Source organism: Saimiri boliviensis, chromosome X (assembly GCF_048565385.1).
Source record: "Saimiri boliviensis isolate mSaiBol1 chromosome X, mSaiBol1.pri, whole genome shotgun sequence".
Lineage (NCBI taxonomy): Eukaryota > Metazoa > Chordata > Mammalia > Primates > Cebidae > Saimiri > Saimiri boliviensis.
The window spans coordinates 46,360,010-46,387,732 of NC_133470.1; the positions used below are offsets into that span (position 1 = coordinate 46,360,010).

At 42.8% G+C, this 27,723-nt stretch overlaps 1 protein-coding gene and 1 pseudogene across 3 annotated transcripts in view; one reads left to right on the plus strand and one right to left on the minus strand.

Annotated features, from left to right (window-relative positions):
* SHROOM4 (shroom family member 4) overlaps positions 1-27,723 on the minus strand; it is a 214,926-nt gene that overhangs the window by 36,710 nt on the left and 150,493 nt on the right. Inside the window, exons 2-4 of one of the 3 annotated variants that reach the window (XM_074391859.1) lie at positions 11,996-12,200; positions 6,690-6,824; positions 1,771-4,261 (exon numbers count right to left, since the gene is read on the minus strand). In XM_074391859.1, the coding sequence (XP_074247960.1) occupies positions 1,771-4,261; positions 6,690-6,745 (2,547 nt within the window). In that variant the 5' untranslated portion in view covers positions 6,746-6,824; positions 11,996-12,200. Of the gene's footprint in view, positions 1-1,770; positions 4,262-6,689; positions 6,825-11,995; positions 15,388-27,723 lie in introns of those variants that run through there. The other 2 variants (XM_074391858.1, XM_010350246.3) reach the window with 2 other exon arrangements.
* LOC120366668 (U6 spliceosomal RNA) lies at positions 18,316-18,416 on the plus strand (annotated as a pseudogene).

A 27,723-nucleotide genomic window follows, 5' to 3' on the forward strand; every position in this document is an offset into this window, starting at 1 on the left:
AAAGGGTATCTACAAAAAAAATCCTACAGCTAACATCAAACTTAATAGTGAAAGATTAAGAAAAAAGCAGCAATGTTCACTGTTGCCATCTCCTCCAAACATTGCATTGAAGGTGAAACAGTGCAACGAGGCTCTTCTCTCTCCCAGAAAAGGACACGTACAGGAGAAAGAAAGATACAAAATTCTATTTGCTGGGACATGACTGTGTATGTAGAAAATATTTTACAATCCACCAAAAAACTATTAGAAGTCATAAGTGAGTTTGGCAAGATTGAAAGATACAAGGTCAATACACAAAACTCAATTATATTTCTATATAGTAGTAATCAAGAATTTCAACTTGACATTAAGAAAATAATACTCTTTATAATAGCATCTATAAACATAAAATATTTGGGGCAAATACCCCGGGTAGTTGAGTGGCTAGGATTCGGCGCTTTCATAACATCTCAGGGACAAATATAACAAAACATGTACAAGACTTGTATGCTGAAAACCTAAGTTGAATACGGCAGTCTACCTCAAAAACACTTCAGCATACATATTGAATAAAGTTTGATATCTGTTTACAACATTTTTAGGCAAAATTTACTTCCAGTGAATTGTACAAATATTAAGTACATTGGCTGTCTAGCAGCCTTGCTGTACATTTGTTGAGTTCTGACAGGTACATATGTTTAATTCAAACTTTTACAAGATATAGAATATTGTCACCACCCCACAAGTTCCCTCATGCCCTTTTCCAGTCAATCTCTATGTCACCTCCCATTAGCAAACAGTGTTCTGAATTTCTTTCCCCACAGAATAGCTGTTTTCGAATTTCATATAAAAGGAATAGTGGAGTTCATAGTCTTTTGTGTAAGGCTTCTTTCACCCTTAAAGTTTCTTTTTTTCGCAAGAATATATATTGAGCAGATTCATATACTCAGTCATTTCAAAAGTGTCTGCGTGTGCAACAGCTGAACACAGGAATTAACTTCTGGCTTGAATGCATGGGCCAAAAGATGGCATTAAGGATGTCATGGGGAAGGAATTTGGCAGTGAGTAGGCAAGGGTCTAGGGAGTCCTCCCAGAAGTAGCCTGGGGGATGGTGGTGGCTTGTGTTAGGGTGGTAGGTCATAACCAGGATATAAGAACAGCCAGTTTAGACCTGGATCTCCAACAGAGACAGGATGGAGAAAGGGGAAAGGGTTTGTCTTTTTAGAAAACAGACAAGTCAGACCTCTGAAAACAAGCCCTGGGGACATTTGCAAATTTTTCATCTCTAAATACTTCTGAAGCAGAAAAGGGGAGGCAACAAGTGAAATTTTGCATCATGCACTGGCCCTAGCACTCGATAAACACAATCTCATTTGATTCTCACAACTGATCCATGAGGCAGCCATGATATTCCTTCATTTTAGAGATGAGGTAGTGAGATTCTTCTTAATACTGGCTGTTTTATGAGGGAAAAATTATCTTTTCCCTTTAGAATCACATACTTCAAATTCGTGTAGTTGAATGACTTGCTTTGGGTCACCCAGATATCAATTTTATAGTCAGGATGTAAATCTCAGTTGTGTCCAGTTTATGAAGCTCTAACTCTAAAGATGAGACAACTGCAATTTTTGTGGTTGAGTATCTTGTTCAAGGTTACTAAGCTAACAGCTCCTGGAGCCAGTGGTGTACAGTTTCAAGGAATTATGATTGTCCTATTTTAAAATAACTTACCTAGCTTTCTCCTCACTAAGAGAATAATGAAGGTTACCCACCCAAGAACCAAGTCCTCACCTGCACTGTCGGCTTCCTGGGTTTCCAAGCGTTGCCAGGTGCCAAGCTGCTGTCCTCGAGGGTACTGTGCTGAGGATTATGATAGCAAACTGGACACCGAAAGCATTGGTGGTGGTGGCACCGGCAGTTGTAGCAATTTGGCATCATATTTCTCTTTAGCAAGGCAGGGCAGATTTCCCCAGAACAATAAATGCAAGGATCATGGACTACAGCTCCCTGAACACTGCAGGAGTAAGAGCAGGTCCTGTGGTAGTCAAAATCACCACAGCGTAGTGGCTTACAACACATGGAATTGTCTAGACCTTTGCTTGCAAAACATTCTGAGTAAGAAGGAGTTTCTGACTGAAGGGGTGACATGGAATGATACGATTGGTCTGTGGCATGATATGCTTGGTCTGTGGAATGATATGATTGGTCCATGGGATGGTGCCTCAATTCCCTATAGCTGGAGCTCATTGGCTGGAAGTTTTGGTCTATTGGTTTTGGTCTCTGGGTAAAAGTCTTGTTGCTATGAGTGGTTAAACCTGGCAAATGAGATGTAGATAAGGATTTGCTACTCTCTTCAAAGAACTTTCTTCTGTCTGCAAAAGGCAAGAGGATGGCTTCTGTCCCAGCTTGAGCAGTAGAAGTCTTCAATTCCTTGTTGTCACCTGGGTTGGAAGGGCCTTCCATGGCTACTGCCACATGTGGCTGTGAATTAAGCTCTGGAGACCATCTCCAGTGACCTCCACGAACTCCACAGTGAGCATGTGCTTTCTCAGGGTCTGAGGAGGATGGGTCAGACGCTTTCCACCAGGTGTTCAGGCCCAAAGAGGACTGGCCAGGCCTCTGGCCAGGGCTTATTCGTCCCTCTAAGCCTGTCCTAGATTCATGGCTCTCAGGGGCTTGGCTGAGGCACTCTGAAGATCTGGCTCTGAGCATCATGCTTTTGTTGAAGAGCTTGTCTCTGGGGCTGAGGTTTTTTTTGCATGAAGATAGAAACGATGAGTTAGAGGCAGGGAGTGGAGGACTTTCTGGGGGCTCCTGGGTCTCTTCCACTAGCTCCTTAGTGTCACACAGCTGTGACAAGGGACCCTTGCTTTTCTGGAGCTGGGCCTTCCTCCTCTGAATTTCATTACGCAGATTGGTAGCAAAACGCTCACTCTTCCGCCGGTTTTGGATTGAGCGGCCCCGGGTCCCTCCGCTTCGCCTGCCACCCATCCGGCTACAGTCCCTGGGCTCACTGTCTCCTTCTTTGGTTGCCTCTGTGCCACCAGCTACTTTAGTGGTTGAAGAACAGTCCCTGGATTGTTGAACAAGGGAGCCAGAGGCAGAGGATTGCTGGTTGGCCAACTCACTGCCTGCTCTGCTTGTTCTGTTTAGGTCCAGAAAACCTCTTTCTGAGGGGTGTCCATCAACCTCTCCATGGGGGGGACTGCTTTGGCTCTGGTGTCCCAAAACCAAAGGCCTGTCATCCACTTGTCTGGTCTTTCTTTCTTTGCTGGACTGGTCCTGGGTTCCTCCTGTAGGGGGACATGGACTTTTCTTCCCTTTGTGGCTGCTGTGCAAAGGGGACAGAGTCCACTGGTGCCCATCCTGTCCGGGTGGGAGCTCCATCCCTTTGCTGCCCCTGGTATCAAGGTGCACATGCTGCAGGTGGGATGCCAACAGCTGTTCAGGGGCACTATGGCGATGCCCTGTGGGTCCTATGACATGTGGAGGTCTGCCAAAAGAAGCCTCAGCTAGCTCTGCTGAAGCCTCACTGAGTGAGTGGGAATCCATGCCGGAAGCTTTGTCACAGGCTTTTGGGGATCCAACAGCTTTGGTTGAGGCCTGCATCAGTAGATGCTCAGAGCCCGGTTGGCTGGATTCAGGAGGCTGACTGAACTCACAGTTCTGATGGCCCTCATTTGTTACTTGGTCATGCCCACTGAGGCAACAGAATCTATTAGGGTTCCTTGTGGGTAGGACCATCTCCAAGCTCAGTTTCTCTTTCTGTGGCAAGGGGCCCATCGGCTCAGATGCCCTGCGCTGCTCTCCATTGAGAAGTTGGGCTCTGGAGGCCTGAAGGCTGTCCCGCCTCACTGGAGGTTGTGGTGGGCCCCTGACTGCCTTGGCAGGCCCTGACTGGTGTCCCTCCTGTGGACGAGTTGACATCTGGGAGCTGGGGGTCAGGTGGCCCCCACTGGCGCGCCGACTACCTCCTGAGGTCTCAGCTACATTAGGCCGGCTATTGGGCGCCTTAGATGGCCCTGGGCCTTGCATGATGCAGTCTGCAGAGGCGGGCTCCTCTGGCCTGAGGGAAAGGGCACAGTCAGAAGCATTTGAGCTGGCTGAGAAGGAGCTGTATGCTGAGTCACGCTGGTTAGGGTACATGTTCTGATCAATAGGCAACAGATGGTTCTCATAGGTGGCTTGGCCTTGTTGCTCCAGGCTCTCCATGCTGCCAATGGAGCTGCTTTTCTCGGTGCTGCAGTGCCGGGAGAGTGGACACCACTGCACACACACGTCACTGTAAGACACAGGGCATACTGGTTAGCCAAGTCACCAGATCACTTTCCCTTCATGGCCAGCCCTGTCATAGGAGAGGGCTGGCAAGCCCGGAGGTACCCATGCCGCAAACGAGAGGAGGGTAGGCAGAAAAATGGAAGAAGAGGAAACAGGGAAGACGATGGACATTGGGGCACCTCAGGGGCTTAGTAAAATGGGACACAAGATGATATATGGAAGAAAGATGGGGAAATACCCGATGGACTAAAAGTGGGGGAACTCTGTGGGAGTTATCCTCTATTTCCCTGACATTAGCAAGTCTGAAATTGCCTCTGGGCTGTCCATGTCCCCAGGGAGTCAGCATGTGGCTTCCTGCCAAAAGAGACAATCACAGAATATCAGCATTAGAGAGGGCCACACCGTTTCGTAAATAAGTGATTCTCAAAGGAGGATGTGCATCAGAATCACATGGAGGGCTTGTTAAAACACAGGTCACTGGTCCTCATCCTAGAGCTTTAAGTCTGGGTGAATCCTGAGAATTTGTACCTCTAACTTCCCAGGTGCTGCTGGTGCTGCCTATTCATCCAGCGATCGCATTTTGAGAACCACTGGTGTAAAACAAGCCCAGCAAAGGGAAGTGATTTTAAGGTGGTGATTTACTCAGGAACACCCAGCTCTAACTACTGGCACAGACTGGGCTGTCACTCACGTGTTCTTCTATTCTTTTCTTGATAATAGCAAACCTCTCAGGGGCTTGGCTGAGGCACTCTGAAGACCTAGCTCTGAGCATCATGCTTTTATTGTTCAAGCTGAAAGGGATAGATCTTTTTTTTTCCTTTCCAATTTCATTTTAGATTTCAGGAGTATACGTACAGGTTTGTTACAAAGGTGTATCACGTGATGCTGAGGTGTGGAGTACAATTGAACTCATCACCTGGGAAGTGAGCAGAGTGTCCAATAGGTAGTTTTTTGACCCTTGTCCTACTTCCTTTCTCCCTGCTTTTATATTTCCCAGTGTCTATTGTTCCCATCTTTATGAGACAGATTACTATCTACACTTTACAATGGAAGAAACTTAAGCTTAGAGAGATAAAGTAAACCGACAAACTCACTAAGCTGTTAAAGCAGCACAGCTGGAATCTGAATCCAGTCCTGAGTCCAGCTCTTAGCTCTACTGCCATATGGTCTTTTAAATAGGAATAATAGTAATATCTATATCAGAGGGTTGATGTATAGATGAAAGCAGATAAATGTAAAGCCCTGACCACAGCCCAGGTACCTCGCAAGGGTTCCATACATGGCAGCTGCTCGTCTCTTGATTATTAGCTTTTGTCATCAGCATCCTCTCTATGACTAGCATTGATGGTATAGGGGCCTCTGCCCACCCAGACCTCCCCCACCTCCCACAGGAAGACCAAGGGAAGGGCCAGGATCAGACGCAATCTTCAATTTTAAGTACCATTTCCCACACACAAAGCCAAACTGAGCACCCCAGAGGTTACAGGCTGCTCTCAGAAAGGCCATAGTCCAGAAAGCCAGAGTTGAACTGTGGCAGCAGCCCATGAGACCCTCAGGTCAGCTTCCCCTCATTCTTGCTCCCTGCCTTGCCTCTTAGCTAGTCAGCTCACTTGTCCTCTGGTCAAGGAATCCATCAATTTCTTCTTGGCAAGGGAACCTGCTACCCACCCCACCACTATTCCTGCTGAAAACACAAAAACAAAAACACATCCTCACTCAAACAGGAGCCATGCTTAAGAGTGAAAAAGTGTGTTTTTGCATACTCTTCCAGAACAAAACTGCCTCTGTCCTGAGACCCTGGCTTCCAAAAAGTCACCGAGTTGGGGTAAACTGAACTCTTAGCATCTCTGAACCCCCAACAGAAATCCCTTCTTGGAGGGTAGCTCTCGTGGAAGGGAAAAGGCAGTGAAGGGCAGCACCTTTGCTGGTTCTCAGCCTGCAGAAAACGTCTGTTTCTTGGGCAATTGTTTCAATAACAGTTATTCAGGGAGGTCCCTATTTTGAAGGCTTTGGCTATGTGACAGAGGGAATAAAGACCAGATAAGGTCACCAGTGAGTCGCCAGTGATAGAGAAGCAGGCTAGAACTGAGCTCTGGGGTCTTCCTACATTAAGAGACAGGAGAATGAAAGAAATTAGGAAAAGAGAGAAGGAGAAAGACCAGCTAGTGAAATAGGATGAAAAGCAGGGCAGTGTGGTGTCTTGTAAGCCCAATGAGGTATTTCAAGGAAACATGGTCCAGAAGGAAAGGGACTAGCCTCAAATCACAGAGAGTTAGCAAGAGACTAGGACTTGAACTCAGGTACTCTGGGCTCCCACTTGCTTTTCTGTTATAGCACTTGAGGCTCTAACATCCACCAGGGATTAGAGCAGGGGAGGAGGAGTGTCCCAGTTGTCCCTCCAGCCCATCTGGAGGGAAGGGCTCTAGACTCACCTTGTGTTGCAGCCGGAATGCCAGGACAAGCTGAAGGCTTCAGAAGGGAAATGCATGGTGGTGGCTGCTTCAGGGCATCCCTCCAGCAGCTTGGCCACATGCCATGAGTGCGGCCTACTGACAGGGGCGTTCCTCCTACAAGAAAGGGACAGGAAATAGGCTTAAGGAACCAGAGCTGAAATCACTTCCCAGGCAGCTTCCGCCCCACCCCCCTCTTTTCCTTCAATAAAGTAGAACATCTTACAAGAAACTGGTGTGGGAATCTTTGTGGCCCTCCTGAGCTCTTAGTTCTCAAGTTGCCTTCATTCTAGAGATACAGAATGTCGGCTTCATAGGGCTGCTTTGTTCACAAGAGTATCCTGAGCATGCATCACAATGCTGGACACAGAGCGGATGGTCAATAAATATTTGTGGAATAAATGAGTGCTGTTCCCCAATGAACAGGGAGCACATCCTCACTTCTCTTTGAGAAAGAAAATCAATCTGGTCAATCTTCTCATTTTTCTCTGAGAAAGGAATAGGCAAGTGATTGAAAAGTTTGAACAGGTCAACACTGGGCTGTCAATTCTCCAATTTTTAGTCATTCATTGAATAAGCATTTGCTGTATGTTTACTGTGTGTCCTCTACATGTAACTCTGGGAATACAGAGATGAATCCAATACAGTCTTTGCCCTCGACAGCTTACAGATTAATGGGAGACACAAAGCTGATTCAAACAAGGCATGGGAAAGGCACTGACGGAGTGAAAGATAAGATGGGTACAGACGTGAGACACCTGAGTTGGTAGGCAAAGTGGTGTCAGGAAGCCCCAACTCCTGTGAGGGAAGATAGAACAAAGTGGTGAATGGTACCATGTTAGGCTGACAGAGGACACTGGCTACTTAGGAGGTCAGGGATACATAGAGGGAAATCGGTCTGAGGCCACAGCGCTGAATGCAGCCACAACTTTTGTACTGACTGCTGTATACAGGACCTGCTGTATACTGACTGCATGAGCAGATGCCACCCTTGCAAGTGGGGAAGAGTGGTATGGGGAACAGCACATGTGGGGTACAAATAATGCCGGGAGGTAAAAAGATGATTGATGGGAGGGAGAATGAGAGAAGGAGGGAGAGTAGAGAGAGAATGGAGAGAGAGAGATGGTGGAAGGGCCAGGTAAATTATACAGATAAGAGGGAGAGATGATGGAGGGGAAAACAAATGACAGAGAAGAGAGAAAACTCTGAGAAAGACTGTAGAGAAGTATACAGTAGAGAGAAATGGATGATAGAGAAAGAGAACGGCAGGGTAAAAGAAACATGATAAGTAGATAGAGAAATAAATATATGATAAATTATTTTCATCAATGTATTCATGGTTACTGTGCCAAGGTCTACCTAGGCACTGGTAGTACAGGATGAAATAGGACAAGGGCCCCTGCCTTCAACAAGCTTGCTATATTGTGAGATAAAGCAGCTCCCTACCTCCCAGGAGCATTCATAGTCACACTCAAGCTGGAGGATTCCATCCCAGCTGGAAATGCCCCTCACCCCAGCAGAAGCACAGAAGATCTCAGTAGTACAAGGCTCTAGAGGGCTAAGGCCTACGAAGATAGTCCTCAGGAGAATGTCCTTGCTGGGGAAAACACGGATTCAGTGGTAACAGGCCAGACACAGACCAGGAGACATAGGAGGAAGGGCAAGGGAAGCTGTTTGTCAAAGGCCAGGAAGCAGAGCCACAGGTCAGCAACAGTGGCTAAGATGTAAGTGGAGGAAAGCCGGGTGAAACTTCCAGCTTTGTAATCACATTGTTCTATTATTGATTTCAGAGTGCCCAGAGGGGAGGCTGAAGGTACAAGGAGACCTTGGGGGCTATGCTTGCTCTGGAGTCCTACGCACAAAGCCACACTGCTGGGAAATCTTTCCACCTGCTGCTATCAGGTAGTTATCTTGTCAACAACTATTTGTCAAGCATCTACCAGTAGTAGTACTACGTACCATGTGTATCTACTATGTCCTACGCTTCTAGGCACTGAGAATATAGTGGAGAACAGGGTACCTTCCCTATTTCAAGCCTTTTTCCACATTTAGGATTCTTGAGTTCTGGGTTTAAAGTGCAGACAACCTTGATACCACCTTCTCTCTAACCATACAATCCCATACTGAGTTCTACTGAGTCTTCTTTTATGATGTTTCTCCGGCCCTGGTTTGCACTCGTGCTCGCTCTTGCCTGCTCTCTCCTGCTCGCTCTCGCTCTCTCTCTCTCTCCCCCTCCCCACACCCCCTCCATTTTCACTGTAGCCATTAGACAGAACCAGAGTTCTTCTCCCAGAACCCACCACCACCAACTCCTGTTCTAGTCCAGGCCCTTGAAACTTTATGCCCAAAATACTACAGCAGTCTGTCAGCCTGTCTCCCTTGTTCTGCCTTTAGTCACTGCTTTTAGATCATATCATGTTAGGCGCCAACTGAATTGGGATACTCTCCTACTCAAGAATCTTCACTGGCTCCCTATTTCTTACCCTGTCCCACATCAAATGTAAACTAGATCAGAGTTTCAAAGTCTTCAATAAGCTATCTTTACCTACCAGCTCAATCTCTCATGTCTCTGCTCCAGTCACACCCTGTAATCAGCTCTGTTCCTTTCTGATTCTGTGTCTTTGCTGTTGCTATTCCAGTAGATCTACCACTCATTAGTTCTGTTGCTTTAGACAGGTGACTTCACTTCTCAGAGTCCTAGTTTTCATGGCAGAAAAATGGGGATAATAGTACCAAATGGGGTTGTTGAAGGATCCAATAAGACAATGCAAGTGTTTTGAATCAGGCCTGGTAAGGCCTCAATCAATCATAGTTCCCTCTGCCTGGAATGACTGTTCCCTCTGCCTGGAATGCCCCCTCTCCTTTGGTTAACCTAAATCCTACATGTTCTTCAAGGTACTGCGCCAACTACCATTTCCTCCAGGAAGCTTGTTCTGAGTAATGTAGCCCTCACAATGTGGTCCATAATAATATGAAATGTGATATTGCCCATCATCGTTTCATGTATGTTAGTCTCATCTCACCAACTATACCAAGCCAGTAGGCAATGGGCAAAAAGAGAGAGACAGTTACAAGTTCAATTAGCCTCTGCCACTTTAGATGTGTGTATCTGTAAGTCGCTTAACCCATCTGAGCTTGTTTCCTCACCTGAGAAAGAAAACAATAATCTGTATCAGGCTAGGTGACCGTGGGGATTAGAGACAGTATTCTTTTTTTATTGCATTTTAGGTTTGGGGGTACATGTGAAGAACATACAAGATTGTTGCACGGGTACACACATGGCAGCGTAATTTGCTGCCTTCCTCCCCATCATCTATATCTGGCATTTCTCCTCATGCTCTCTCTCCCCAACTCCCCACCCCGCTAGAGATAGTATTCTTAAAGCATCTGGGACACAGCCTGATGCACTGCAAGTGGTCAGTAAATAGCAGGTACTATAATAATGGTTACTAACTCAGACTTAGAGTTTCTGATGGCTCAAGAGTACCCACACCTAGGGTACCCAGATTTGACCATCCACTGTCAAGGTTCTGCTATACCACTACCAGGCGACACTGTGAAACATAGCTTACAAAGGCCCTTTACTTTTTTTTTTTTTTTTTAAGACAGAGTCTCATTCTTGTCACCCAGGCTGGAGTGCAATGGCACGATCTCAGCTCACTGCAACCTCCACTTCCTGGGTTCAAGCAATTCTCCCACCTCAGCCTCCCAAGTAGCTAAGATTACAGGCATGCGCCACCACATCCAGCAAATTTTGCATTATTAGTAGAGACGGGGTTTCACCAGGTAAGCCAGGTTGGTATCAAACTCTTGACTTCAGGTGATCTGCCTGGCTCAGCCTCCTAAAGTGCTGGGATTACAGGCCTGGGTCACCGCGCCTGGCTGGCCCCTTACACTTTCTAAGGTTTCTCCAGGAATAGGAAACAATCCCAAAGGAGACAGAAGGGGGAAGTGGAAGCTTTTGGGACACAGAGAAAACTAAAGTCTAGAAGGAGAAAAATCAAAATAGAGGTAGCTGGAGCCAGAGCTAGAGCCTTCTAACCCTAGTTTGGAACAGGAGAACAAGCTATCTGTAGGGTCTACTACTTGGCCTATTATTAGTCTTGAATAGCCCTAGACTTGAAGTCAGTGCACACTTGCATTCAAATTGTAGTTGGGCAGCCATGATCAAGTCACTTCTGAGTGTTGCAGATTTTTTATCGCAAAATGGGGAAGATGAACATCTCTTTTTCATGAGTTATGATTGGGATTAAATGCAGTCCATGCGTTAAATCAATCAACATAGTGCCTGACATAGATATTCCATACACTTAAAAAAAAACACAAAACAAAAACCATTTATTGAACACTTAAGATGTGCCATGCACTAAGCACTTCATATGCATTAACTGATTTAATCATCTCTGTAACCTTATGTGAAACAGTTATTATTATTATTATTATTATTATTCAGACAGGGCCTCTCTGGCTCTGTTGCCCAGGTTGGGGTGCAATGGCACAGTCATAGCTCACTGCAACCTCAAACTCCATGGCACAAGCTATCCTTCTCTCTCAGCCTCCTGAGTAGCTAGGACTACAAGCTACAGGTGCATGCCACTGTGCCTGGCTAATTTTTTGTATTTTTTGTAGAGATGGGGATTCACCACGTTGGCCAGGCTGGTCTCAAACTCCTGGCCTCAAGCGATTCTCCTGCCTCAGCCTCCCAAAGTGCTGGAATTACAGGCATGAGCCACCATGTCCAGCTGGTAAAAATTATTCGTATCCCCACTTTACAAATGGAGAACCCGAGATGCATAAAGCTTAAGTGATTTGCCTAGAGCATATAGCTCATAACCAGCAGAACTGGGAATGAGACTCAGATCCTTCAGCTTTTTCCTAGGATACCACACGACCCCTCCATTCCAAGAGTCTATTTTAGAAAGCCTGTATTCCTGAGGTTTCCCATCGCAATTCCCTCAAGAAGCAGTCAGAAAAGGGAAGTCTCATTAGTCCCAGAGCTGAAACCATTCCCTCCATAGGCAGTGGGGAGGGAGAGAAGGAGAAACAAACAGAAAAGTAAGAAAATGCCTACGACCAACCATGCAGCTCCAGGCCAAGATGTGAAGGCAATGACCCCAGCACTTGCCCTTTCTCCTAAGGCTGGCTCAGGCACAATCAGTAAGTACATACCTCATCCCATTCTTCATTACTCCAAAATGCTTTTCTTAGGAAGCAAAAAGAAGAGACATTGAAGAAAGAAAGCAGGGACGGGAAGAGTGGCAGCAGCCATGGCTACTGGCTGTACCTACCATGGAAGTTGCCCAGGGTGGAGAGATGGCTTGGGAGAGAGCGGGGTATCCGGCTAGCTCAGACTCTCGTTGACAACCCCTCCAGCCAGCGTCCTCCCTTAGCTGGGACCCATCTGCCCACCAGTTAAGACTTCTGGAGCGAGGGACCATCAGCCCAAGATGCTGAGTGTGATCCAAGGGGCTCAGGCACAGTCAGGTTCCAGTTCTAAGAACAGGAAGGAGTAGGATTGAAGGCAAGGTATGACCATCAGCCTGGATGGGCCTAGATATGGCCACAGCCTTAGGGAATAAAAGCCAGTGTCAAGAGCTGGATAGGAGTGAAGACGCTGCTCCAGGAACCAGCCAGCACCCTGGTGGCAAAGGGAAGGATGAAAGGCACTTCCAGCAGCATAAACAGCCCCCCTGCTCCCTACTCCAACCTCCTCTGAGTCCTGGCCCACCCCCTCAGCAGCTCAGAGGCCAATAAGGAAGCTGGGCCCCCAGCCACTGCTAGAACTCAGGAAAGGAGCAAGGAAATGATGTTTGGGAAAGATAAAGCGGGTGTCTAAAAAGAATTTTTAAAAATATACGTAAGTGAGAGAGAAAAATACCCCAGACACATACACTTAAAAGAATTCCTGAGCTTCCTGGACTGAGTTGACCCCACCCAGCCATCTCTGCAGGTCCTGTGGGCCCCAGAAAAGAAAATCACGGATAAGCCAGGACTAGCAGCCTCCAGGTCCATAGGAGTAGCACTCAAGTTGATTTTATACAGCTGGGAGCAAGTGACTGAGCGATTTTCCAAGGTGAAGGTCCTGGTGAGATACAAAGCCTCACAAACATTCTGGGCTGTATTTACAGGGTCTGCACTTCGTCTGGGGACTTGACCAGATCCAAAGAAAACCCAATTTCACACCAGAGACTTCAACTCCAGAAAAAGTGCCCATTAGCAATGCTGGAATTGTGGTGTTTGCGGTCAGCGTCCCTGGATCTGCCATGAATTCACTCTGACCTCTGGCAATTTACGCCCACTCTCTGGACTTCGGTTTCCTCCCTGCAAAATAAAACATTAAATTCAATTGTCACAAATGACCCTTCCTGCTCTAGCGTGCTGCGATGTAGTAGTCCTAGGCCCCAGGCTGAGGTTCCAAATGACGCCTTCAGTGATGAGCACAGTAACCAGAATCCAGAGCAGCCCTATGCGGATTTGTTGCACTCCCAAAGCCTAGGTTCAGGCATCAAGGTTTAATTTCTCTTGAGGAATTAGAGTCAGGATTTTCCCTTCATTAATACTCCTAATTCCCTTCTCCAGTTTCTCTTGGCCTCTGGCCCCAGTTCCAGTAATTTCTGGCTCCTGAGAGGGATTATGCAAGCTCCCTTAGGACAAGAAATATGCTAGGGCTTTCCTCTCTGGGGAAATCATGCCTGCAGGCCCCTTCCCCTTCCTTCCCTCTGTAGCTCACAGGGGACTCTGGGTTGACTTTTATCAACTGTATGGGGGAAAGTTTGGGAGCTTTCAGGAGCATATGGATCTGGCTTACAGTCTCAGCTGTACCATTCACTAGTTGTTTGGCCTCGACCATGTCACAGAACTTTGGTTTCCTCATCTATAAAACATGCTTGCCATATGACAAGCACTCAGTAAATGGTATCTGTTATGACTATTACCCCTATCCAAAATAATAATGAGCAAGGTACCGTTAGTAGTTAAGAAAACCGATTTCTTCAATCGAAATGAAGATAAAAGAGAAAGGACTAGTTAAGAGAAGGCTCAATGCCAAATCCAGTACGCGCTAGACAAGCACATTTGAAACTTTAGTGGGCATATTAATCACGTGGGGGATCTTATTAAAATGCAGATTTTGATTCAGCGAGGCCCAGGTTCTTACTTTCTAATAAGCTCCAGAGTGATACTGATGCTTACTGGTGTGATTACCACATTTTGAGTAGCAATATAACAGGGCATAATCTGTTCCAAACAAATGCATCAGGTTAAAATCTCTTTTCATTTCATTCCACATGCCTGGGTGTCCAGCCTCCCTTGCTTTCTGGTGGCCAAATGTCTTTCTCCTTTTGCTCAGTAGCCCAGCCCATGCAAACGCTTGCCTGATGAAGCTTGCCAATCTCCACTTCCTAAGAAAATAAAGAGCAAATGGTTTATTATCAGTGTGACCAGACCAGTGGTTAGGTGAGGTTAAAGAAATTGTGACTAGAGGTGCAAGCAAGTTCATGGGGCTGGCTGAGGCAGGGAGGCAGGGTGGGAGGATAAGTGTTGGGATGTCATCAGATGAGGGGTAGGCAGGTGGGCACAGACAGTGTATACTCAAGAAATCCTTTGGTGAGAGAAGATGAGAGAGAAACTTGAGCGGTTCAGCCAGTTTGGGATTTGGGGAAGAGGCTGCAAGCTGGGGTGGAAGGAAAGGGGCATAGTCTCCCATTTAGCCGGGCCGAGGTCCAGGTAACATGATTAAGTATGATCTCCTATGCTCAGGGCACAGTAAAGATGACTGCTTCTTTTCCAAGTACTCAGGAGACATGCATGAACTTGGCATGGGGGTAAAGGAGGGTGGACACATATAGCAGAAAAGCCAGAAGCTGGCTCCCAGGAGAGGCCTCATAAAGACCCTAGTGAGAAGTCAGGGGTGGAGGTGGATCAATTCTGAAAGGACTCAGTCTCTAGCTGCCCTAGTCAGCTGTCACCCCAGTATCTTCAGATAGCACCATCGGTCTTTGAGCCTGGCTCCCAGCAGACCCCTCAAGAGATACTTGGGAGAAGATGAGCAGAAAGAGAACAATGGCTCTGCCCTAACTTAGGGCAAAAAGGAAAATGTGGCCCCTGTGGCTTGTGGTTGCACTTAACCTGAGATTTGGACCATAACAGAGTGTGGGCACTTCCCTCTTTTTAAAGTATTTGTATAAACAGAAGCACAAAATAACGTCCTTGATTAGCTCTGTTTATTTTCTGAGGCTCTTCCAGCCTCTCTCCAAACAGCACATTCCACCTGCCCCACACGAAGAAGCACAAGCTCATTCTGTCAGGCTCAGCAGGAAGAGAAGCCCACAGACAAGCTGGGGGACAGAACAATGCATGGCTTGTTTATCTGACAGAGGAGGGGAAAAGCTGCCTGGTCACCATGGAGGGACACAGAGCTCTGAAGGCCCACCCCCACCCACTGTTGGCTGGGGTCCCTGCAGCCTAGTAATCAGGAAACCCTTCCTTACAGACCAAATCAAGGGGGGAAATGTGTGTGTGGGGGGGTGGTGGTGGTGGTGGTGGTGGTGGTGTGTGTGTGTGTGTGTAATCTGAAAGAGAACTTTCGGGACAATGGCTTTCTCATCAGTCTTGGAAAGCTATAATCTGGGTCATCTGAGAGATGAATACTTTCTGGAGAAGGGGCTTTTGGTACCCTGTTCTGCCTCCCCACTTCCCCTCCTCTCCCACCCGTCCCCTCTGAATAGCCAGTTCAAGTTCCTCCATGTAAATCCGCAGAGTCCCCCTCTCCACCCTCCACCTAGAATCCATCCCTGGCCAAAAAGAAACCCAGCGTAGGGAATAAGAAAAGAAGAGAATGTTTGAATGGAAATAAAGGCTCCCCCAAATGCTGTGGTATGTGTCAGGGGTGCTCTTTGGCTTTCTGCCTAGGGCATCTGACTAGGGCATTACATTTGACCCTCTGCTTCCATTTCTCCATTTTTCACACTGAAATCTTTAAGACATAGGTGGACACCTCTTTTTCCAAAGAAGGTTGGCAGGAAGTAAAATACAGATGACTGCAGAAAGCTCTGCACACAGCAGAGGGGGAAAAATCCTTACTCGTTGAGAAATGCAGTACTCAGGATTCTCTTTCAGAATGGGCTGGGGAGAAATTTCTAGTTTTTCCATATACAGTGTGATAAAACATACCAATCACAGACTTGTTCAACTGACAGAAGAGGGGAAAAGCTGCTTGATCTTGTCAATGATCCTAAAGGCAAAGAGGTAGATAGTGAATATTTAGAAGCTTCTAGAAACAAGGGGAGCAAGTCCGGAATCTGAATAATGAAAGAGGTTTTTTCCCTCTCCCTTCTATGTACAAAAGTTATGGGTGCAACACCAAAGGGCTAAGGGAGACTTCAGAGGAGCACACAAGGAAAATGGCAGCAAATTCACAGTGCAATATGTGACTCAACAGATAGCCTTAAAGTTTTTGCCGGGATGCCCAATTTCCTAAACCAACACCCAAAGTGATAAAGAAGGTGGAGGATGTTTGTCCTCCAGCTCTGGTTTCTGTCAGTAACATTTATAGCATCCCTTGGGAAAGAGGCCACAGGAATAATTCTAGTTTTCCTTTCTTCCTCCTTGAAGCCCACTATCTCTTTCAGTTCAAACTCACTGTTTGACCTACCACTTTTCAGAGGTCTGATGGAATCCATAAAGGTTTTCCCCAGAGTCAAGTTTTAAAGCCCTGAGAACTACTTCTGCCCACTCCCCAAGTCAACTCCACTACTAAAGACATAGAGCTCTAGGACAATAGTCAACAACAGTTAGGACCCCAGTAGAAACAAGAGCACCCAGTCAGTCTGCTTTGATGTAACTTGAGAATCAGGAGGAGCCAACACCCAGCAGAGCTGGAACGCAGTGAGCAAGGTGGACTGTAGTGGGAGATGAGGTTGGGAAGGTTCATAGGCCAGATCATGGAGTTTCCAAAGGCTGAAACAGTTTGAATTTTATTCTCAGTGAAATGGGAAGCTGTTAGAAGTTCTTAAGCAGGGTACTAACACGCTGTAAGTTTTATAAAGGCTTGACTTGGCTGATGGATTTGGAAGGGGGATCAAGAGTAGAAGCCAAGGAATCATTTAAAAGGGGCTATTATAGGTAATAGATAACGGTGGTTTGTTCTAAGAAAGTAGCAGTCGGGGTAAGAACAAGAGATTTGATGAGAGGTATTTTGAAGAGGTAGGGCTGACAGTATTTGTTGATGGACTGAATGTAGAGAATGAGGTAAAAAGAACCATGACACTTAGGTCACCTGGCATCTGTACCTTTTCAGCACAGTATTCATTCCCAAAACGGAGTCATTAGTGGTTCTAAAAAGAAAATTGGCACTCTTCACTATGGTTTTGTCCAGGCATTTACGGGACTCCTCTATCTGCATTTAAGGTGTTTGGAGAGGTACTAGGCAACATGCCAAAATGAATTAGATATAATAATCCCTGTGCTCAAGGAATTTACAGTGTGGTAGAGGGTGGACAAAAAATATCTGGAAAACCATTAAACAGGATGGGATGTCAGAAGTATCAGAAAGGAAATGCTAACAAAATGAGAGTCAAAAGAAGGAAAAACCACTGCTGCTTGAATCAAGAATGGCATCACAGAATCTCTGAGATAATTTTGGAAGAGTCAATACAATCACCACTAAAGATGACTGGGATAGAGGCCATGCCAGATTTGCATGAACAGAAGTGGGAAGCACAGGAATACTAAGAAGGAAGAAAAATAGTTTGTATAAGACACAGAGGAAGTGAAATTAGAATGATGCAAGAGCATGCTGGGCCTTAAGAATCAAGTTAAAGCCTTTATTTCACATAATCCAATAGGCAAGAGAGAGCCCTTGGAAGTTCCAGAGTAGGAGAGCAATATGGTACAAGCAGTATGGTAGGAAAGTTATTATGGTAGCCATGTGTAGGATAAATTAAGTGGATAGATACTGGAAGCACAGAGAAGTGAGTAGGCTAATGGAATACACACAGTAAAAGGTAAAATCAGAGCAATGGCAGCGGGAATGGAACAGAAAGGAAGAATGTGACAGAGAATCAATAGAGTACTTTACATAAGCAGAGAGAAGAGATGGCTATAAAGCACCAAGAAGGCCGATAAAACTAATCTAAATAGCAAAGTCATAAGCAAAAACCAGTTTCAGGAAACATGAGTTTGATTTCAGATATTAGTTTGTTATGCTGGCAAATTCTGTAGGTAGGTGTGCTCAGCAAGCAGCTTGATGTGTGGGCTACAGTGCTAGAAAAACGTTAGGGTACAGTATGGACATGTGATCACTATCCAGAGGAGGCAGCCAAGGCTGTTGCAGTGGATGTGACTGCCCATGGTGAATGTGTACAAAAAAGAGGGCAATAACAGATCCCTGCAGAGCTATAGTTCGGGCAGGAGAGGAAGAAGAGCAGGTGATAGAGACAAAACAATGAAATGCCATTTTCAATGATATTGGCAATACTTTTTAAAGGGAAGTGCTGACAAAGTTGTGGGGAAATAGGTATACATTGTTGGGTGGGAATCAAAATGGGTACACACTTACTAAAGGAAATTTTGGCATATGTTATCAGGAGACTTAAAATGTTTCTACTATGCTTCCTTTGGCTGACATATACCAAAAATGCAACGATACAGAGATTAGCATGGTTCCTGCACAAAGACGATGCACAAATTTGTGAAATGCTCCATTTTTCTGGAATTAGTGGTAATGATTTTGCAACCTTGTGACTATACTAAAACCCATTGAATTACACACCTAAAGTAGTGAATTTTATGGTATGTGAATTATATTTAAGAAATTTCATATCCTTTGATCCAGTTTTTCCACTCCTAGGATTTTATCCTAAGAAAGCCATTAGAGATGTACACATTGGTTTATGTACTTGAAATGTCATCCACTGCAGGGTTATTCATAATGGCAAAATTTGGAATATCCTAGCTGTGCAACATTTAGGAAGAGTTAGATAATGTATTGTACATTTACACAAAGGAATAGTAATTTGTCATTGAAAACCATGTTTTTGAAGACTACTTAATCAGCTCACAATATAATGGTAAATTTAAAAATTGTATACAAACCTGAACATATTACAAGTCCAATTCAGAAAATATATATGCATATATATACATATTCTTATACAGACATGTAGATATTGAAAGGCTGGATGTAAATTTACTAATATTATACCAGTGGGTATTTATCTTTGTGTGGTAGAATTAATGGTTTTTATTTCTCACACTTTTAAATCATTTCCAGATTTTATACACTACACATGTATTACCTTTGGAATAAAAAGAGATTTCTAAAGAAAAATGTCACCATTCTACATGGACATATCATTTACCCAGGAAACTGTCTGACATATTCCTAAATTAGGAATCTGCAATTATACTTCTGATTCCATTTAATTATTTCAAAGATCTGGATTTTACCCTCAGGGAAATCAGCCTAGAGCCCACCAACCTAGCAAAAATGCTTTTTTCAATATAATTTTGCTGCTTGGACGTGGATTCTTTTGTCTTACTAATTTTTAAAAAAATTCCACCTGACAGTTTTTTACCCTTAATATTAGCACTGGGAACTGTTCTTTGCTGTGAGAGTAGACCAGGGCGGGAAGAACCAGGAGCAGGTTTGTGAGGAAGCCAGGCAAAGGAAAAGGGGAGTCAATTCAAGGTCAGTATCAAGGCCATGTCCAGTGGGTTGAAAAAAACACTACTCAGGGCCTTCTTGACTAAAGCCAAGTTTTAAAGTCAGGCAACTTTTCCAGTTGCCTGATAGACTCGGTGGGATAAACTTGGCTAGAGAGGGAACAAATGTACAAGAAAATTTAGTTGTGGTGGTGGAGGTGTGGCAGCAAGTACCATTTGCATGCAACATTTACAGTTCATAAAGAACTTTCATATACACCATTCAATTTAATTCTCATAACCTTACTAACTCCACTTCAGAAAAGAAGAAAATCAGGCTTAGGGAGGTGAAATAAATGACACAAGGCTTGAACACAAGTTTTTTGCTTCCAAATTTTGATGTCTCCCCCACCCCAAATAATGGTTCTCAAGGTTTGTTCTGTAGACCAGCATCAGCAACACCCGAGAACTTGTAGGGAAGAAAATAATTCTGGGGCCCCATCCTCAACCTTTTGAATCAGAAACTCTGGAGGTGGGGCCCAAAATCTGAGGTGTTTTTTTTTTTTTTTTTTTAATTATACTTTAAGTTTTGGGATATATGTGCAGAACGTGCAGGTTTGTTACATAGGTATACATGTGCCATGGTGGTTTCCTGCACCCATCAACCTGTCATCTACATTAGGTATTTCTCCTAGTGCTATCCCTCTGCTAGTCCCCCACCCCGACGGGCTCTCGTGTGTGATGCTCCCCTCCCTGTGTCCATGTGTTCTCATTGTTCAACTCCCACTTATGAGTGAGAACATGCAGTGTTTGGTTTTCTGTTCCTGTGTTAGTTTGCTGAGAATGATGGTTTCCAGCTTCATCCACGTCCCTGCAAAGGACATGAACTCATTCTTTTTTTTGGCTGCATAGTATTCTATAGTGTATATGTGCCACATTTTCTTTATCCAGTCTATTACTGATGGGCATTTTGGTTGGTTCCAAGTCTTTGCTATTGTGAACAGTGTTGCAATAAGCATGTGTGCATGTGTCTTTATAGTTGAATGATTTATAATCCTTTGAGTATAAACCCAGTAATGGAATTGCTGGGTCAAACTGTATTTCTGGTTCTAGATCCTTGAGGAAATGCCACACTGTCTTCCACAATGGTTGAACTAATTTATACTCCCAACAACAGTGTAAAAGTGGTCCTACTTCTCCATGTCCTCTCCAACATCTGTTGTTTCCTGACTTTTTAATGATTGCCATTCTGACTGGCATGAGATAGTATCTCACTGTGGTTTTGATTTACATTTCTCTAATGACCAGTGATGAGCTTTTTTTTCTTATGTTTGTTGGCCACATAAATGTCTTCTTTTGAGAAGTGTCTATTCATATCCTTTGCCCACTTTTAGAAGGAGTTGTTTTTTTTCTTTTAAATTTGTTTAAGCTCCTTGTAGATTCCGGATATTAGCCCTTTGTCAAATGAATAGATTGCAAAACTTTTCTCCCATTCTGTAGGTTGCCTGTTCACTCTGATGATAGTTTCTTTTGCTGTACAGAAGCTCTTTAGTTTATAGATCCCATTAGTCAATTTTGGCTTTTGTTACAATTGCTTTTGGTGTTTTAGTCATGAAGTCTTTGCCCATGTCTATGTCTTGAATGGTATTGCCTAGGTTTTCTTCTAAGGTTTTTATGGTTTTAGGTTTTAAGTTTAAGTCTTTACTCTATCTCGAGTTAACTGTTGTATAAGATGTAAGGAAGGGGTCCAGTTTCAGTTTTCTGCATATGGCTAGCCAGTTTTCCCAACACCATTTATTAAATAGGGAATCCTTTCCCCATTGCTTGTTTTTGTCAGGTTTGTCAAAGATCAGATGGTTGTAGATGTGTGGCATTCTTTCTGAGGCCTCTGTTCTGTTCCATCGGTTTATATATCTGCTTTGGTACCAGTACCATGCTGTTTTGTTTACTGTAGACTTGTAGTATAGTTTGAAGTCAGGTGGTATGATGCCTTCACCTTTGTTCTTTTTGCTTAGATTGTCTTAGCTAAACAGGCTCTTTTCTGGTTCCATATAAAATTTAAAGTAGTTTTTTCTAATTCTGTGAAGAAAGTCAATGGTAGCTTAATGGGAATAGCATTGAATCTATAAATTACTTTGGGCAGTATAGCCATTTTCATGATATTGATTCTTCCTATCCATGAGAATGGAATGTTTCTCCATTTGTTTGTGTCATCTCTTATTTTCTTGAGCAGTGGTTTGCAGTTCTTCTTGAAGAGGTCCTTCACATCCCTTGTAAATTGTATTCCTAGGTATTTTATTCTCTTTGTAGCAATTGTGAATGGGAGTTCACTCATAATTTGGCTCTCTGTTTGTCTATTATTGGCGTATAGGAATGCTTGTGATTTTTGCACATTGATTTTGTATCCTAAGACTTTGCTGAAGTTGCTTGTCAGCTGGAAGAGATTTTGGACTGAGATGACAGGGTTTTTAAAATAAACAATCAATCATGTTATCTGCAAACAGAGACTATTTGACTTCCTCTCTTCTTATTTGAATACCCTTTATTTCTTTCTCTTGCCTAACTGCCCTGGTCAGAACTTCCAATACTATTTTGAATAGGAGTCGTGAAAGAAGGCATCCTTGTTGTGCACTGGTTTTCAAAGGGAATGCTTCCAGCTTTTGCCCATTCAGTATGATATTGGCTGTAGGTTTGTCATAAATAGCTCTTATTGTTTTGAGATATATTCCATCAATACTTAGTTTACTGAGAGTTTTTAGCATGAAGGGGTGTTGAATTTTATTGAACGCCTTTTCTGCATCTACTGAGATAATCATGTGGTTTTTGTCATTGGTTCTGTTTATGTGATGGATTTTGTTTACTGATTTGCATATGTTGAAACAGCCTTGGATCCCAGGGATGATGCCAACTTGATTGTGGTGGATCCTCTAGATGATTCTAATGCACACTCATAAGTTTGAGAACCAGTACTGTACCATATGTTTTAAAACAGACGTTCAAGTAATTTCTTCTAAATACTGGCTGCTATTTTGGCTTTTGTGAGGTGCTTCTTTCCAAGGTAGGCTGGAAGCCTTCCTTCAGCTATCAGTGCTATGTATATAATAGAGGGCAGCTACTTAAAAAGTATTTAGCCTCCAGGGACAGGAATGTCCTTCTTTAGGGTGAGGAAGATCCTAGGACCAAGAAGGCAACTCTTGAATCACAGCTGCCCTTGTCAGGGGGAGATATGTGCTGGTGAGCAGTTGCCATATATGTACTTTCCTGGTAAGACCTCTTTTCATTAAGGCTTTTACCTTGTTCCACAATCTTCCACATAAGCCTTGAGGAAATTTCCCTTTCTGAGGTATTGATATTCATCAATCTGTTCACTTCCTTTTTAATAGCTTTATTAAGGTTTAGTTGACAAATAAAAATTGTACATATTTATAATATACAATATAATTTTTATATATGTAAACATTGTGAAATTATTAAATAAAGCTAATTTACATATCCATAACCTCATATAATTATCTTTTTTTGTGGTAAGATCATTTAAGATCTACTCTCTTACCAATTTAAGTATACAATACATTATTATTAACCACAGTCACTAGTCTGTATATTATCTTCACAGAATGTATTCCTCCTGTTCAACTGAAGCTTTGTATCCTTTGATCAACAGCTGATTTCCTGCCCAACCCCTCCATCGCTGGTAACCATCATTCCACCCTCTGCTTCTATGCATTTGATGTTTTAACTTATTATTATTAATATGATTTCAACTTCTATTTTAGATTCAGGGGGTACATGTGCAGGTTTGTTACATGGGTATATTGTGTGATACTCAGGTTTGGGGTACGAATGATCCCATCATGCAGGTACTAACCACAGTACCCAATAGTTTTCCAGTAGTTGTCCCCCCCATCCCTCCCTCCCCTATCTAGTAGCCACCAGTGTCCAGTGTTGCCATCTTTATGTCCATTAAGTGCCCATTGTTCTTACTTATAAGTAGGAGCTAAACATGTGGTATTTGGCTTTCTGTTCCTGCACAACTTTGCTTAGGATAATGACCTCCAGCTGCAACTATGTTGCGGCAAAGAACATGATTTCATTTTTTTATGGCTATATAGTATTCCATGATGTATATGTACCACATTTTATTTATCTAATTCACCATTGATGGGCACCTAGGTTGATTCCATGTATTTGCTATTGTGAATAATGCTGGAAGGAACAAACAAGTGCAGATGTCTTTTTTGGTAGAACTATTTATTTTCTTCTGTATATATACCAAGTAATGGGATTGCTAGGTTAGGGTTCAGCTTTTTTACACTTTACATATGAGATCATGTGGTATTCGTCTTTCTGTGCCTTGTTTATTTCCTTAGCATAATGTCCTCGAGTTTCATCCATGTTGTCAAAAATGACAGGATTTTCTTCTTTTATGGTTGAATAGTATTTCATTGTGTGTGTGTGTGTGTGTGTGTGTGTGTGTGTGTGTGTGTGCATATAACATTTTCTTTATTCATTCATCTGTTGTTGGACACTTAGATTTATTCCATATCTTGGCTATTGTGAACACTACTGTAATAAACATGGGAATGCAAACATCTCTTTAACATACTGATTTCATTTGCTTTAGATATATACCTCAAAGTGGAACTGCTGGATTATACTGTAGTTCTATTTTTAGTTTTCTGAGAAACCCCCATACTGTTTTCCATAATGGCTATACTAATTTACATTTCTACCAATAGTGTATAAGGGTCCCTTTTTCTTCACACCCTCACCAACACTTGTCTTTCTGATAACAGACATTCTAAAAGATGTGAAGTGATATGTCATTGTGGTTTTGATTTGAATTTCACTGATTAGTGATATAGAACATTTTTAAAAATATACCTGTTGACCATTTACGTGTCTTCTTTTGAGAAATGTCTATTCAGATCTTTGGCCCATTTTTTAAATCAAGTTATTTATTTTCTTACTTTTGACTTGTTTTCCTTATATGTTTTAGATATTAACCCCTTATCAAATATATGATTTGCAAATATTTTCTCCATACCTGTAGGTTGTCTCTTTACTCTGTTGATTGTTTTCTTGGCTGTACAGAAGCTTTTTAATTTGATGCAATCCAACCTGTCTATTTTTGCCTTTATTGCCTGTGCTTTCAGGCCCATAGCCAAAAAATCTTTGCCAAAGCCAAATGTCAGAAAGCTTTTTCATTTGTTTTCTTGTAGTAGTTTCAGAGTTTAAGGTCTTATGTTTAAGTCTTTAATCAATTTTGAATTGGTTTTTATATATGGTGTAGGATAAGAGTCCAATTTCATTCTGCATGTGAATATCCAGTTTTCATGACACTATTTATTGAAGAGACTGTGCTTTCCCCATTGTGTGCTCTTAACAACTTTGTAAACATCAGTTGATTGTAAATGTGTGGATTTACTTTTGGGCTATCTCTTCTGTTCCACTGAACTGTATTTCTGTTTTTATGCCAGTACCATATTGTTTTGATTACTACAATTTCATAGTATATTTGGGATTGGGTAGTATGATGCCTCCAGCTTTTTTTCCTCTCTCTCAAGATTTCATTAGCTATTTGGGGTCTTCTGTGATTTCTTACAAAATTTAGAATTGTTTATTTCTGTGAAAAACTGTAGTTGGAATTTTGATAGAGATTGCATTCAATCTGTAGATTGTTTTCAGTAGTAAAGACATTTTAATGATAGTAATTCTTCCAACCCATGAACACAGAATATTTTTATTTATTTATGTCTTATTTATTGTGTCCTCTTCAATTTATTTCATCAGTGTTTTATAGTTTTTAGTATACAGATTTTTACCTTGTTGATTAAGTTTGTTCCTAATTATTTTAGATTTATTTTGATGCTATTGGAAATGGGATCTTTTAAAAATTTTTCTAAGTTTGTTGTTAGTGTACAGAAACATTATTGATTTTTACAGGGTTATATTGTACCTTGCAACTTTACTGAATTCCTTTATTATTTCTAACAGCTTTTTGGTGGAGTTCTAGGGTTTTCTATATAGGATCATGTCGCCTACAAATAGAGACAATTTAACTTCTTCCTTTTCAATTGATATGCCTTTTATTTCTTTTTCTTGCCTGACTGCTCTGGTAAGACTTTCAGTACTATGTTGAGTAGAAGTGGAGAAATGGGAACCCTTGTCTTGTTTCCTATTTTAAAGAAAAAGCTTTCCACTTTCCACCATGGAATATAATGTTAGCTGTGGGCTTGTCATATATAGCCTTATTGTGTTGGGGTACATTCCTTCTACACCTAATTTTTGGACAGCTTTTTTTTTTTCCAATGAAAGCTTGTTGCACTTTGTGATTTTTTTTTTATCTACTGAGATGATCATATGACTTTTATTTTTCTTTCTGCTAATGTGGTATATCACATTCATTGATTTGTGTGTGTTGAACTACCTTTGCAGTAAGGAAATGAGGAAACTCAGTGGGGAGTGGGTTTGGAAGCTGGGGGTAGGTTAGTCTATGCTCTGCAGAAGGAAAATAATATAGCATTATGGTATGTTAACACTGTTCCCCTCAAGTGTAGAGGACTCATTTTTCATTGTATATGCCTTTGTACTATTTGAATGGTTTGCCTTCTGCAAGTATTGCTTTAAAAAAAAAAAAAGAAATACTTAAAAATTAACTTTTACAAAATCAAACTCATTCTTTTTTGCTACAGTTTAAATATGTATGTCCCTTCAGAATTCATATTGAGACGTAACTCCCAAGGTGATGGTATTAAGAGGTAAGGCCCTTGGGAGGGGACTAGGCATTGAGGGTTCTGACCTAATAGATGGTATTAGTGGCCTTATAAATGGGTTTGAGGAATATCTTGCCTTTTTTGCCCTTGTACTTCTTCTGCTATGTGAGGACATAGCATTTTTCCCCTTTGCTCTCCCTCTATCTGAGGACATAGCAACAAGGCACCACCTTTGAAGCAGAGAATAGCCTCACTGGATACGGAATCTGCTGGTGCCTTGGTCTTGATTTTCCAGCCTCTAGAACTGTGAGAAACCAATTTCCATTCTTTATAAATTACCCACTCTAAAGTATTTTGTTGTAGTAGCATAGGTAAACAAAGACACCTTCCCACTCTTCTGCTGGTGCTAGTGACAGGCTGAATCATTTACTAAGGTAAGAAATCTGGTAGATTTTCTGGACTCTCTCCTCTTATTTACCCCTCACATCTGTCTAATCAGGCACCAAGACGTATTGATTCTACCTCCTAGGCTAGATAATTCTCAAAACCCACCCCTCTACTCTATCCCTGAATCACTTTAACTATAGCATTCATTTTCTAACTGGTTGACCTGCTTCTTTTCTCCCTGCAAACTGCCAATGAATACATCTTTTCAACGTGCAAACCTGGTCCTGCCACTCTCATGCTTAAAATTCTTCACTGGCTTTCTAGTACTTATGGGAAAAGTCCAAATTCATTAGCATGGCTGCCTAGATCTTCCTTGTTCTTAACCCCTGTTCTAACCTCCTTCCTCTACAGGTACGGGTAGAATGATAGGAAGGGAAGATGATGAATCTAAAATTGGTAATAAAAGGGAAAGCCTCCCAGAAATTATTCATGACCAAGAAGGGTGCTGAGGGCCAGGAGAGAACGTAGGACAAAGAAAAACTCTGAATTAGCCATGGGGGAGATCTGAAGAAGCAGTCTGCAGAATACTGCATCCATGTTGGGGAGCAGAGGAGCCTACAAGGAATGTGAATGTACAGCATTCAGGGAGGAGTACTTTGATGCTGGGGACATTTTCTGTGGAACACTGAAGGACCATGAAACTTTAGGTATTCTGACATGCATAGTACAGAATATATAATGTCTACTGACAGTCTGCATCCACGGAAAATCTAAAAAAGGTCATGCTTGAGGTCTGGTTGTTAATGAAGGATAGAAATTGGACCCAGTTGAAAGGTACTTCTAGAGAAGGAATATTGATAGCATATTAAAATCATGTAAATGAAGGGGGAAGAATGGTGTCCTGAGGGTAGGATATATGAGGAGAAGTGGTGAACAGTAAGGCCAGAAAGGCAAACTGGGTCAGAACATGGAGAATGGTAGAATCAGATTCACATTTTGGAAAGATGTGTCCATTGGCATTTTGTAGGGAGAAAAGATGCAGGTGGATCAGATAGGAAATGAATACTGTAGTCCAAGTGATCTATAATTCAGGAATAGAGTGGAGGGGCAAGTCTGAGAAATGTCTGGTCTAGGAGGTAGAAGCAGTTAGTCTTGGTAGCTGTTAGACAGTTGTGAGGGATAAATAAGAGGGAGTACAGAATGTGTATCAGGTTTTTCACTCTAGTTTACGATTCAGCCTGTCACCAGCATCAGCAGAAGAGTGGGGAGGA